Genomic DNA, 13,361 nt, shown 5'->3' with positions numbered 1-13,361 from the left:
TGTCATTTATCATCTCATTTTAATATGTTGGTTAACCACACGAGCTCCATTAATCAACAATAATTTTTAAGATTCACATTATTACTCTTTATAGTCACTATTAGTGTGCCGGTTAACCACACACCCTCCACTAACTACTATAAAGTATAATGTGCAATTTTATGGATTAGCATACTTTTCATATTTTCCTAAAGTAACTAAGAGTGAGATTTTATAAAACATGTTTAGTTACTTTTTATGTCATTATACTTATTAATGAAGTTATGTCCTATCAAATCCATTCGGCTAACGACCGTCCACCACACAAGAGAGCGGTGGGTAAAAATGAATACCTAATGGCGGTCATTTTATAGGTCGCTTCCTTAAACTCCCCTTATAGTATTGCTTCACGAATGAGGCGTACTAACGATTTGACTGAATTAATCTTATATATATAGTAATTAACTTTTAATATTATATATATATATATATATATATATATATATATATATATATATATATATGGTGTATTTTAAAACTTTTCAAAAATACAAGGTTTAAATTAAATTTTCGACATTAAGGAATTAATTTAATTTATAATAAACCAATTATGTTTTTGATCTTTATCTTTTAACTAATCAAATAATTAAATATAATTAAAGCATAAGGATAAATCACAAATTCAAGATAAGGATATCTGATTAGAAATGATAATTATTCAGTTTTACATAATTAAAAACATTATCTAAGGTAATTATTCTAATCAATTTATGAATTTGACCAAAATCTGATTTTAGCAATCTGATCATCCACCACGTCGTGGTAAACAATTACCATGTCGTGGTCGAACGAAAAAGAACACAAATTCGCAGATCACCACGTCGTGGTAGAAGATACCACGTCGTGGTGTCAAAACAAAATGACGATTATGTTTATCCTCCTTGTTCAAGTTCAAGCAATTTACATTCAATTGTTAGACAACCATACGCTCTGATACCACTGATGGGTTTTAGATGTATTAATGCGGATAAATCCTTAACACTTAAGGGTACATGCAACCTAAAGATTTAAGTCATATCACTATTGATGTAACATTCTATTGAACAACAAGAACACACTAACCCTAGGTAATTTCGAAAATTGTAGAAGGAACAACATACCTTTTGATTATAGTAGTAAACAATCAAGAATCCTTTCCTCAATAACTTGGAAGCTAGCAACACAAATTTCTTGCATCTGATGGTTCACACCCACTACTAGCAACAAGAAGCTTTTGAGAGAGGAGATGAGATGTCAATTTTCGGCTATCTCTAGAGTAGAAGGAGTTGTGTAGCCGAAAATTATAGCCTAAGGTTCCTTTTATAGTGCAACCTGGAAAACCCTAGATAACCCTAAATGAATAAAATAATATTTATTCAATTTGGTAATTATCGGACTTCTTATTTATCTGCAAGGAATATTCTAGATACCCTGGAATACCCTAATTTTGTCCACCTCCTTCCAAGGAAGGTTCTGTACTCTTTCCTATTCAACTATTGAATAATTTCACTTTAACCCTTGCACTTTTAATTAATACAATTAATCCCAAAATTAATCTAATTAATTTTTGATTAATTATTAATTAAATATGACTATTTCTAATTAATATATTATTTCCATAACATATTAATAAATTCATTTATTGCTATTTATTAATCATATAATAAATCAATAAATCAGTCTCTCTCTCTCTCTCTCTCTCTCTCTCTCTCTCTCCCTCTCTCTCTAAAAGTCATCTTATTCAATTACTTGGTTTGAGGGCAACCCAAAAGGACTTTGCTAATAATTCAAGATTATACTAATTCAGTTATTGGCTTAGACACCTAATCCAACAACTCCAACACCTTTTGATCAGTTTGGAGTGTTTTTTGGACCACATGGACTAGGAAACTTATGATCTTTTGCCTTCCCTTTTAGCCATGCAAGTTATCTTGGTTCTTTAGGTCATTTTGGTGCAATAAAGTTTAGATCTTGAAGGATTGTGGCATTATTATAGATAAATTTGGAAACTTTATCCATCTAGACATCTTTTTGATTCAGATATGAAAGTGGGAGACTTGGACTTATTGGATTAAGTTGAGAAAGATACATTTTTGGGTCCCTTTAAGACTGAAAGTCTAGATCTTGGTGGTTTGGACCATCTTAATGGTTAAAGTTGGAAACTTTATCCATTATGAAGCCATTAGGAATCAAATCTAATGTTTTAGCGTTGGTCCTTATGAATTAAGCTCTTTTGAGAAGAAAAGCCTTTCAGAATGAGGACCACGCCGTGGCCAAGGAAGGCCACGAAGTGTTGGCGGGACTAGCGTTTGTTTTGTCTGGACGTGGCCACGGAGTGGTGGCATGTCTGCCACGGCGTGATAGCAAATTTTGATCGGGTCTGGATTGAGTGGCCACGGCATGGCCACGGGTTGGCCACGACGTGGGTATCAATTGGATTGACTTTAATCGTTGACTTTTTGACCAGTTGACTTTTGGTCAACCTTGGGTAGCATGGAGTATTTGTATTTGACTAAGGTCTGGTATTGGTTTGGCTTTAGGAAACTTGGGTTGGCTAATCTATTGCCGAGGTAGATGTGAGCTTCTGTTGAGTAGTTCAAATGAGTCTTCTCAATATATCCATGAGTCGAAGGCACCAATGCTGACCCATTACTTTGTTATGTAGAATGCTATTTGTCTCTGTGATACTTGCATGAAAGACCAAAATCTGGTCCCTGACAATTGTATGAAAGACCAAGATCTGGCCCCTATTGATTATATGAAAAACCAAGATCTGGCCCCTGGCACTCGTATGTAAGACCGAGATTTGGCCCTCGACATTGCAAGGAAATACCATGATTTGGCCCATGGCAGGAAGTGATTGTAAGACTATGATTTGGCCCATAGAATTCACTTTCTTATGTATGATATGTGGTATTTTGGGGAACTCACTAAGCTTTGTGATTACGGTTTATGTTTAAAATGTTTTCAGGTACTTCCGGTTTCAAAAGGAAGGGGTCATCTTGATCGCACTGCATCCCCTGGAGATTATTCCGCAGGTATTGTTTATGATTTTACTCTAATGTTTTGAGAACACTTTTACTTTGATCATCTTTTGGAATAATGAATGAATGGTTTTGACTTGATAAAAATGAAAATTTTTCTTGGCATTTTTGGGACGTTACATTGACAATGATGAACGATGGGTATCAAGGATTCGTAGGTTACGATTGAATATATGTTCCATTTAGATGTTTAAATTAACTTTGATTAAGTTTTTTAGACAAAAAAGATCTTGGTTGAGTTTTGTGAGAGTTCAAGGCTGGAACATTTAATGGATTCGTATGTAGGATGATTCGATGTAAACCAAAGGTGGATGATAGGTTGGTCGGTAGTATCCAAAGTATAATCATAGCTTGCAAGGATCGATTGTTCATGGAGGGAAATGTCGGAAAGATGGTTGGTTGAGGTGACAAATTATGTTATTTTAAGCCCTTTCTCCCTTATGTATTTATTTAGTTAGCGAAGCCCTGCGGTGTCTGATAGCCAGTGATTGGGAGCTCTCGAGTCAGATTTTTGCCCGCTTAATTCCCAGTTTTCATCAATATACTCTGTAAGTTAAGCTACACTTATTATATTCAAGTGTAACTTTTAATTATAGTCATAGTCGTTATTATGAATCTATAATTAAGATTTATCAGTAATTCCAAGTCATTATACTGATTGATTTACTTACAGGGATGTTGTCTAGGTTGGATTTAGTGAGGTGTTTAAAGTGGGATTTCCAAACAGTATACTCTGTATACCAAACGGACCCTACCTCCAATATGATCCTACATGGTTGTTCCTTACTTGATAGATCTTTATGTAGACATCGGGATTAGTGAGGAATCTAGACTATCGTTAGTTGCCATGAATATAAGAATAAGACTTAGTAACATTCGTATCTAGGTCACGTTAGAAGAAAAGTCAAGGAGTTTGGCGGAGCGCTACCAAATTCTCTAGTCACCCACCTAAGTCAGGTGAGTTCATAGTTACTTTCTGCTTACACATAAATACAAGTATTCTAAATGCTTAATTGCTATGTGTGTTGCATTTGTTGTGTTTAATATAGTCGTACAATATGATTGTTACTTGATTTAACCATATATTTATCATACTTAATAATATGATTGGGTAATTGAAGGGTTGTGTTAAATAACAAATCAGAGGTTGTGATAGGGCTATGTGAGATAGTGGTTATGAAAGGTTAGTGAAAGCCATGCAAAATAATAAGTCGTGTCTGCATGTCTATCCCAAGTACTTTTGTACCGATGTGCCTATCCCAAGTACTATTATATTGTCGTGTCTGCAATGACTATCCAAAGTATTAATATATTGTCGTGTTGCCTTATTTACCTGAAGTATTATCATATTGTTGTGCCTAATCACCTAGGAAGTATAGATGTCTGCTGATAAAGGACTTTTAAGAAAGATCCCCCGAGTCATGTTAGGATTAGTAAGTGAGAGTAACGGGAATGTGGTAATTGGGTTATTTGAATGTTGAAGAATATATATATATATATATATATATATAATTAAAGATTATACTATTGTGGGTTGAAAACCCTATGTGCTCACCAGGTTTTCCAACCTGACCCACTTAGTTTCCTTGTATCACAGGTAGCGATACGAAGAAACTGATAAATAATGTAATTATCTGCTAAGAGATTCAAGGATATGTAGATCGTTAGTATATTGAGACTTTGTAAGTTTTCGTTTATGATTATGTTTCTTGTATCAGTTATGACATCCCATGCTTTTAAAATAGAAAATCTTCTGAAATGCCTTGATTTTGATAATATATCTTGCCAAGGATATTTTGGGATTAATTTCGTAACAACAGATGATTTAAATAAGCATAAACAAAAAGTTTTAAAAAGGTCATTAAATGGGGGATGTCACATAAATAATCTTCTATCAAAAAGTCACTTTTAATGCTTATTATCTCTAAATTGACAAGCCCGAATCTGCGGGCGTTACACTTAAGAACCCCTTTTAAGGATTTCTTTATGTCGTATTTACTTAATCCACCCCACCCATTACCGCAAAATCACCCCTCCTTTTATTTATTTTTTCTCTAGAGAACCCTGCACCTACTTCAACCTTTCAAAGTCACAAGGAAAAAAGTGGTACTCAATAGCGATTTCACTTCTACACAACAAGAGGGAATAGTCAACATGAGATTGAGTATGGGTGGCCTTTTGTGAGACGTTATAGAGAGAGAAAGATATGTATGCAAGATGAGACGGAGAGACAGAAGGTAAACTTCAATCCTTTTTTCCAGCAACATCGAAAACAAGAAAAGAAACAAGCGATATCAAGAGATTGGTGCATATGAAGCAAGAATAAATAAGGAATTAATACCATAATCACTTCCTGTTCCCGGCGACATTGGCAATGATGAAGGATAGGTCTCAAGGATTCGTAGATTACGATTGAATGTATGTTCCATTTAGATGTTCGAATTAACTTTGGCTAAGTTTTTTAGACAAAAAAGATCTTGGTTGAGTTTTGTGAGAGTTCAAGGCTGGAACATTCAATGGATTCGCATGTAGGATGATTCGATGTAAACAAAAGGTGGATGATAGGTTGGTCGGTAGTATATAGAGTATAATCATAGCTTGCAAGGGTCGATTGTTCATGGAGGCCAACATCAGAAAGATGGTTGCTTGAGGTAGCAGTTGTAATACCTATTTTCTGTTAATATGTAATATAACTTTGTATGTGTGTAATTTGATGTTATATCGGATAACTAATCAGAACAAGGAGTAAAAGTCATAATTGGAAAATAGGTTGCTATTACTAGCTAGTTTCGGATGGAGAACTAAACCCCCAACAGAGAAAGGGAAAATCTAACTGTCGCATGTCTAAACCCAACCCCGTTATTAGATAAGAAAAACCACAGTGAAACCCTAGCCCCATTATCTGTAGAAATCCTAACACAGTCGACATGTGTTCATCATCAGAATAAAAAATCCATATTTAAATAGCCTCGCTATGTGCGTTTATCTTCTGTTTGTAATGATTGTAGGAGATCAAGACGAAAGTGGTAGTTAGTGGTGTTTCTCTTCACCACCGGTGATGATGGAGAAAATAAAGGGGGCGGGGAAGAGGATATGATGTTGTTAAGGTTAAAGGCAGCAATTAAAAGTGGTGGTGACGATGGTGGCGACTGACTTTAACGTGAGAGAGAAATGGAAGAGGATGATATTTATTTGATTAATAAAAATAACATTAAGAGTATACAAGTCTTTTTATTTGGGTAAGAGACTAACCACGTTAGAAATTGAAACTAATTTTTTTTTCATAAAATTAAAAAAAGGGGTTAGAGATTAAAATCTAGAATTTAAGAAACCACATAGACCATTTATGAAGTTTTATCCGACAAATGAAATAATAAGAACACTGACCACTTATGTTATTTTTATTTTGTCTAAATAATAAGAAAAACTAAAAAAAAAATAAAAAAATAAAAAAATTAAAATAGTCGATTCACATAGGGTTAGAGACAAAATAGACAACAAATCGAAGGACCGGCCGAATAAAATAATTTTTGTAAGGACGAAACCTACAAATTTGATAAACTCACACAGTCACATGGAAATCTTTTGTAATTTACTGTTGACTAAAATAAAATCTAGGACAACAACATTTACGGCTGGAATCAAATATGACTACACAATCAACGAAAATCATGTTTCAAATCATCATTTATACCTAACAAAACCCTGTCTGCCGTCTCCCGCCGTCAACTGTCATCGGAATAATGCTAAACAGGTCATCCCCTCCGATTTAATCTCTATATTTCTAAACTCAAAAAAGAAATGGCAAAGTGTTTCAGTTTCACAGCATCAAGAGACCGGTGTTTCCGGTACTCCTTCAGCCGCACCGGTCTCAAATCAACCACCATCACCCTCCACGACGGCGCCACCGTCATCCACTTCTGGATCCCCAAAACCCCAAAACCCAACAAACCCAATCTCCTCCTCATCCATGGCTTTGGCGCCAACGCAATGTGGCAATACAACGACTTCATCTCTCCACTCGTTTCCAAATTCAACGTCTACATCCCGGACCTTTTATTCTTCGGCGAATCCCACACGACCCGACCCGAACGAACTGAACACTTTCAGGCGGAGTGTCTTATCTCAGCCATGGAAGTCGTTGGTGTTATTGGGAAGATTCACGTGATGGGGCTGAGCTACGGTGGGTTTGTGGGGTATAGTATGGCGGCGAAGTTCCCGGAGAAAGTGCAGAAGGTGGTGATCGCTTGTTCTGGTGTTTGTGTCGAGGAAAGTGACATGGATAAAGGGTTGCTTAGTGTGAAGAGTATTGATGATGCTACAAGTATTTTGTTGGCTCAGACGCCGGAAAAGTTGAGGGAGTTGATGAAGGTGGCGTTCTTTAAACCTCCGGTGAATGTCCCTTCTTGCTTTTTATCTGATTTTATTGATGTCATGAACACAGAGTATGTTCAAGAACGTAAAGAATTGATTGAAGCGTTATATAAAGGTCGAAAAGTGTCTAATCTTCCAAAGATCACTCAGGTTCATTCATATTCTTAACTCCTATACATTCAATCTGTTTATTGGACAGAAATAGACAATTTTTGAGTTATTTTCATGGTCAAGTAACGAGGGTATTTATGTCTTTTTGTGTTAATGGCTATCTTGTTTTGAAGTTTTGGAATGGAATAATAATTGCAATTTGACATTAATACCTCTCCATGTCACAAAAATTGCAATTGGTCTACTCTTTGGTCCCATACACTATTAAATGCATGTATGTCATGGCTTGTATACTTTGCTTGTATACTGTCATGTCATATCTTGTATGCTTTTGTTATGTTATGGCTTGTATACTTTGCTTGTATAATGTCATGTCATATCTTGTATGTTTCTGTTATGTTATGGCTTGTATACTTTGCTTGTATATTGTCATGTCATATCTTGTATATTGTCATGTCATATCTTGTATGTTGTCATGTCATGGTTTGTATACTTTGCTTGTATACTGTCATGTCATATCTTGTATGTTGTCATGTCATGGCTTGTCTTGTATGTTGTCATGGCTTGTCTTGTATACTGTCATGTCATATCTTGTATGCTTTTATATTCGGTCATGTCACAAAGATAGCCTCCCAACAAAATAGTTGTCCTCCTTGTTAAGGTGCAAAAGTTTGAATTTTTTTATATTATTAACGTTAATTGTCCATTGTTTTCTATGTTGTGTTGTATAACAAAAAGGCTTTAAAATTGTCGATTAACCTCGTTTGAATCTATGATGCAGCATACGTTGATCATATGGGGAGAGCACGATAAAATATTCCCAATTGAATTAGGTCACAGGCTAAAACAGTATGCATGAATCATAACCTCAACATCTTTCAAGTTTAATTGTTTTCATAACGATTCCAAAACTCATGTGATTTCATTTCTTGTTTTCTTCAGACATTTAGGAGAAAACGCGGATTTTATAATCTTGAAGAACGCCGGACATGCAATCAATGCCGAGAAACCAAAAGAACTCTACAAAAACATGAAATCATTCTTCACTGTTCCCATTACACAAAGCACACAGTAGTGTCTTTTACAGTAAGAAGATGAGAATCTATAAGGAAATCTCAGGTGACATCAGTCAGATGTCATTGTGGTTTACCTTTCCCATGTTGGTTGTGGGACCGGTTGGTGAGGCTGAGACTGTATGTATACCCATTTTTTAGAGCACAGAGGAGATTTAAAAAAAGGGTTTGTTTGTAAACTTATATATATCTACATTCTTGATACATTTTCTTTACAAATAATTCCCGATAATATTAATAGAAATGTGTATTTTGTATCATAATGTAAAATTCTAGGCAGCAACCACATTTTCTAGCAACTCCTCCAAGTCTTTTAATCTGAATAATAAACATATGCAACAAGTTAGTTTCACCGGATTTAAAAGAAATTATAAATTCCCTTATAAAAATATCTATTCTTTTATAAAAATACAATGATGTAGTTGAATATGGAATGTGGGACCCATACCTTACGTCACTCAAATCAGGGAATTTTGCTATTGCATCTGTAAAGTCTTGGTTTGCAGTTGAAGATGTGTAGGTAATCACACAAGACATTCCTGCTTTTGTTGCTGCCTGGACATGAGGATGATGAGGACATTTACGTCTTTTAATTAATCTGTTTTTTTTTAATAAATTATTGTAAATATGAATATATGGCAAATGGTTGACCTGTAGACCAATGACACTGTCCTCCACCACCAAGCAAGCTTTCTCAGAAACACCTAGTTTCTAAAATACACCGGGCAATTTTTAATGATTAAGATGAGAAGGGCATTTACGTCTTTTGCACATATGACAGATCGAGAGTGAGTCAATATTGCCATCATTTTGGATGAGAAAAAAGAGAAGAAAAGTTTTGTCTCATTTAAATCAGTCTCATTCTCAGTCCAATACATGTCAAACACAGTATAAATTAGTCAGTACTTGGTGATTATTACCTTGGAGGCTGTGATATATATAGAAGGGTCAGGCTTCTTTTCCTTCACATCATCACCTACAAAATAACCATTTAATAGAACCCTATTATGATCTCTCAACATGCAACAAGATTATAGTTGATAATTTATTTTTATTATAACGTATAAATATACCTGCAAGAAAGCAATCAAGACCTTGGAATCGTTCCTGAAGTAAGAGGAAAGGTCACAATATAAAAAACATGCCATTGAAGAACAATGTAAATGATGATTGTTAATAATTAAATCCCAAAAAGTAAATAGGAAGTTGGGTTTACCATTCCAATAAGATTCTCTAAACAAAGAATAACTGAGCTTTTGGTTGCAGCAGAACATACAGCAACCTTTTTACCCTGGAGTTTAATAAAATAATTAAGTGAAATAATCAAGAAACATCAATGTCACAATACAAAGAAAACCCTAAGAGATCATATTAGGGTTCGATTACTATCTTACAGAAGCTCTGGCCTCATCCATTAATCTTAGGACACCTGGTCTGGGCTCAACCTGTTGTTGAAGATGGAAAGATTAAGCAGATTATACAACAAAAAACAATCATATATACATATATAAACATCAGAACAAAAGGTTAGTTCTTACACTTCCGGATTTGATTATATCCTTGTACGTTTCAGTCTTCCAATCCTACGAACACCAAAATAAGTAGTTGAGTTGAGTTTCAATTGCTTAGCAAATAACATTTCGTCTACAATTGTTGATCGATTACACCTGAAGAGTGTCAATTAAATTTGCCCTATCGATGTCACTTTCAGGAGGCGTGTCAAAGAGTGTTGAAGAAGGCCAACCATTCTCCTTAAAATACCTGATCACGTTAGTGCGATTTCTGTCACAGATTCTCAATTAGCATAACGAAAAGAAAAATAAAGAGGATAGCGAGAGAGATAACCAGCGCATTTTAGGTTTACCACCACCGACTTGGTTCTGAAGGACGTCGTAGAATTCAATATCCCAAATGAGAGGTTCAGAGAAGGGAGGGCAACGGACATTGAAGTGAGCGAAAGCCAGATTGTAAGCTTGGCGGTGTAAGTCTTCGGATTCGAGAATAACGCCGTCGCAATCGAATATTAGAGCTTCCATTGCCCGTGATGAAGCGGAAATTGGGCGTGATGATGATCTGGTTGAAGTAGAATAAGAAGAGAAATAAGGGATACGACGGAGAGAAGTGGTGGTTTTGTGGAGAGAAAAGAGGGGCATGTGGTGGCGAGTAGTGGTGGGAGGGCAGAGGAGAACCATGGCGTTGGACGCCATTGATGATTAACTTGTGGGAGTAACTTTATCTCATATGCCACAAGGTATGAAGTATGTGTTCGTTGTGGCGGGTTATGTTCTTGTGGCTGCGCAATGGGGTGGGAGTTTGGCGTTTTAAAATTAAATTGTTTTTTTTTTTGGGATAAATAAATAATTGTATTATTTAATTTGTTTGTATAATAAAAATTAAAGTAAATTACATGAGTTTACTTAGGCTATTCTCATTACCAATACCACCCAACCCAACTTTTCAATAAAAAATAATATATATATCTTCAATCTATACAATTCAACCCAATCTAATTATTTACATCCATTAACAACCAAACTCAACCCATTTTATATTAAAATTTTATATTTATAAAATTATATCAATATTGGTCTTATTTTGTAGAGAAAAATAAATTAGGTATTTTAATATATTTTATTTTATTTTATATTAAACATTAACTTTATATATTAACAAAAGTTAATTTTTGATATAAAAGTAATTGCACATGTGACCATATACTTCATTACAATCTAAGCCGAGCAAGGTTGTGGGCGCGAACTAGATCACAAAGGATTGCCACATTCTTATTTTTTTAATATATTTTTTTCTATGAGCCGTTCACAGTAAGCCTCCAATGGGTATAGTCTTATGTTTCTCTAGGATTACTTGGATACGTGGCCAATTTATGAATTTTGCAAGTTACCGTTTCTGGTAAAACTTTGGCAATACCTTGTTATGGGTTGAGGTAAGTCGACAACTCGTCGGCTGCAGGCAATTCTACTCCGATCTTTGCACTTCTCATATTTTCCGACACACAAACTTCGGCACCTGCTAGATATCACATTGTCTCTATAATTTATATCCTTTCCCCGTAGGCCCATAGCCATATATTCCATTTTCCTAGTGTCCTACGCCTTAACACTACCACTCCAACTGCACTTTCTTCTTTTCGGACACAAACAACCACTCGCCTGTCTGCTTCGCCGAGACAACCATCCACCACATCAATTCTACTCCGCCCCTCTTACTAACAAAGTTTTGTCGTTTTTATCTCTCATCCGCCTACATACTTTAGATTCGGCAACGAAGGCCTCAACATTTTACATTTTCAATTTTTAATTTCCGGCAAGCCCCTTTCGGTATCACACTCATTGCATGTTCTAACTTTTAACTTTCCTTCTTGACTTTCTACTTTGAGTTTCTAAAATTTTAATCTAACAATATAAAATATCATCTACAAATATTATTGCATGTTTAACCCCTGTTTGAATCCTCATTTGCTTTTTCTTTTTGAGACAGACATATATTTCATTTCTTATAAATTTCGAGTGTGACAACAAAACAAACCATCAATGATCATTTTAAAGAGGTTAGAATGATATTATAACAACCATAGGGTGTTTATAAATAACAACATTTGTAGCCTTTGGACCCTCTTGGATTTGGGGTATTGAAGTAGATGTCAAAGAACAAGAAGCTTGATCTTCTCTATAAGTAATCCACCAACAAGAATAAGGTACCAAAATTGCTAGATTTCTTCTTATACAACTTTGTTCTTTAAGCCTTAAGTGCTTAAACAATTAAGCACTAAAAGGAAGACACAAAATAAACACCAAAAGCAAGTAATGTCTTCAAAAGAGGAAAGAGAGCTTACGGTTTTGAGAGAAAGAAGAAAGGAGAAGAAGTTTTTGGACCAAAAACTAGCACATTCTTCATGTAAGAGACCCTCTATTTATAACCCCATCCAAACATGGTCTCTTGAATATTATATTCAAAAGAATGGGCTATAAAGGGAGGCATGGGGAACATTATGATGGAGGTTGACAAGCAACCTCCATGCTCCTTACAACTTTCGGCCATATGGCCTTTATTATATAAATAATGTTCACTAGTCCTTTAACCATGGTAGAGTAAGCATTTGATTTAATCATGGTTAACCAAATGTCCAAAACTTTATACATGACTTATTATATGATACCTTATCATGTAAAGACTATTTTTCTACTTCTTACAATATTGTTTTCATAGAACAATAATTTTTCTCTAATTAAATACAAAGAGTTGAATTTATTGTTAATATCAAATATATAATAAATATTCAATAAGTACCAACTTGATTAAGGTGTGACCCTATAGGATCATATGTCATTAGCAATGTCACTCAATAATGATTCTTGGACATATAGATCCAACAAAATGTTGTAATGATTTCGAATTCCAAACCCAAAATTGTTGAAGATTCTCAAAATCATTATGAAGATAAATGTTAGATCTTGGAGAAATGAGAAGAAATTCCATGGATGGTACAACGTGCATCGTGGGTGGTACAATGTGCAATTTGGAGATTTCTTAATTCCAACCAAGGAACCAAGATCTTCCATGATCAATTCGTGCATTGCAAATGGGAAAAAGATTTTCAAGAAGGTATCTCAAATTCTTAATAAAAAATGGATTCCTAAAAGTTCATGTTGATACTATTGTTTTTGAAGATCCGATGATGAACGAAGGTTTTCTAGAAATTTAAAATCAATCATATTTTCAA

General features: G+C 34.9%; 2 protein-coding genes across 2 annotated transcripts; one reads left to right on the top strand and one right to left on the bottom strand.

Annotated features, from left to right (window-relative positions):
* Positions 1 to 6,725: 6,725 nt before the first annotated feature.
* Positions 6,726 to 8,883, top strand: LOC145114637 (uncharacterized). The gene is made up of 3 exons (XM_079050693.1): positions 6,726 to 7,586; positions 8,329 to 8,396; positions 8,490 to 8,883. The coding sequence occupies exons 1-3, from the start codon at positions 6,864 to 6,866 to the stop codon at positions 8,620 to 8,622; spliced, it is 924 nt and encodes a 307-aa protein (XP_078906819.1). The 5' UTR covers positions 6,726 to 6,863; the 3' UTR covers positions 8,623 to 8,883.
* LOC145114636 (Haloacid dehalogenase-like hydrolase (HAD) superfamily protein) lies at positions 8,775 to 10,922 on the bottom strand. Its single transcript, XM_079050692.1, has 10 exons — positions 10,466 to 10,922; positions 10,288 to 10,381; positions 10,159 to 10,203; positions 10,015 to 10,065; positions 9,837 to 9,911; positions 9,694 to 9,727; positions 9,541 to 9,596; positions 9,272 to 9,331; positions 9,069 to 9,175; positions 8,775 to 8,938 (listed from the first exon to the last, which is right to left on the bottom strand). The coding sequence occupies exons 1-10, from the start codon at positions 10,825 to 10,827 to the stop codon at positions 8,893 to 8,895; spliced, it is 930 nt and encodes a 309-aa protein (XP_078906818.1). The 5' UTR covers positions 10,828 to 10,922; the 3' UTR covers positions 8,775 to 8,892.
* Between the last annotated feature and the right edge of the window lie 2,439 nt (positions 10,923 to 13,361).

This window comes from Lactuca virosa, chromosome 5 (assembly GCF_052849685.1).
Source record: "Lactuca virosa cultivar CGN04683 chromosome 5, Lactuca_virosa_CGN04683_v6, whole genome shotgun sequence".
Lineage (NCBI taxonomy): Eukaryota > Viridiplantae > Streptophyta > Magnoliopsida > Asterales > Asteraceae > Lactuca > Lactuca virosa.
Note: the sequence above shows the minus strand (reverse complement) of the source record. Positions and strands in the feature narration are given on the sequence as shown.

Excerpts from the sequence above, each read along its gene's own strand:
- LOC145114637 (XM_079050693.1), top strand. The coding sequence starts at position 6,864 with ATGGCAAAGTGTTTCAGTTTCACAGCATCAAGAGACCGGTGTTTCCGG. Across the intron at positions 7,587-8,328 it reads ATCTTCCAAAGATCACTCAG|CATACGTTGATCATATGGGG; the intron begins GTTCATTCATAT and ends TCTATGATGCAG. Across the intron at positions 8,397-8,489 it reads TTAGGTCACAGGCTAAAACA|ACATTTAGGAGAAAACGCGG; the intron begins GTATGCATGAAT and ends TGTTTTCTTCAG.
- LOC145114636 (XM_079050692.1), bottom strand. The coding sequence starts at position 10,827 with ATGGCGTCCAACGCCATGGTTCTCCTCTGCCCTCCCACCACTACTCGC. Across the intron at positions 10,204-10,287 it reads ATTTAATTGACACTCTTCAG|GATTGGAAGACTGAAACGTA; the intron begins GTGTAATCGATC and ends TGGTGTTCGTAG. Across the intron at positions 9,332-9,540 it reads TATATATCACAGCCTCCAAG|AAACTAGGTGTTTCTGAGAA; the intron begins GTAATAATCACC and ends GGTGTATTTTAG.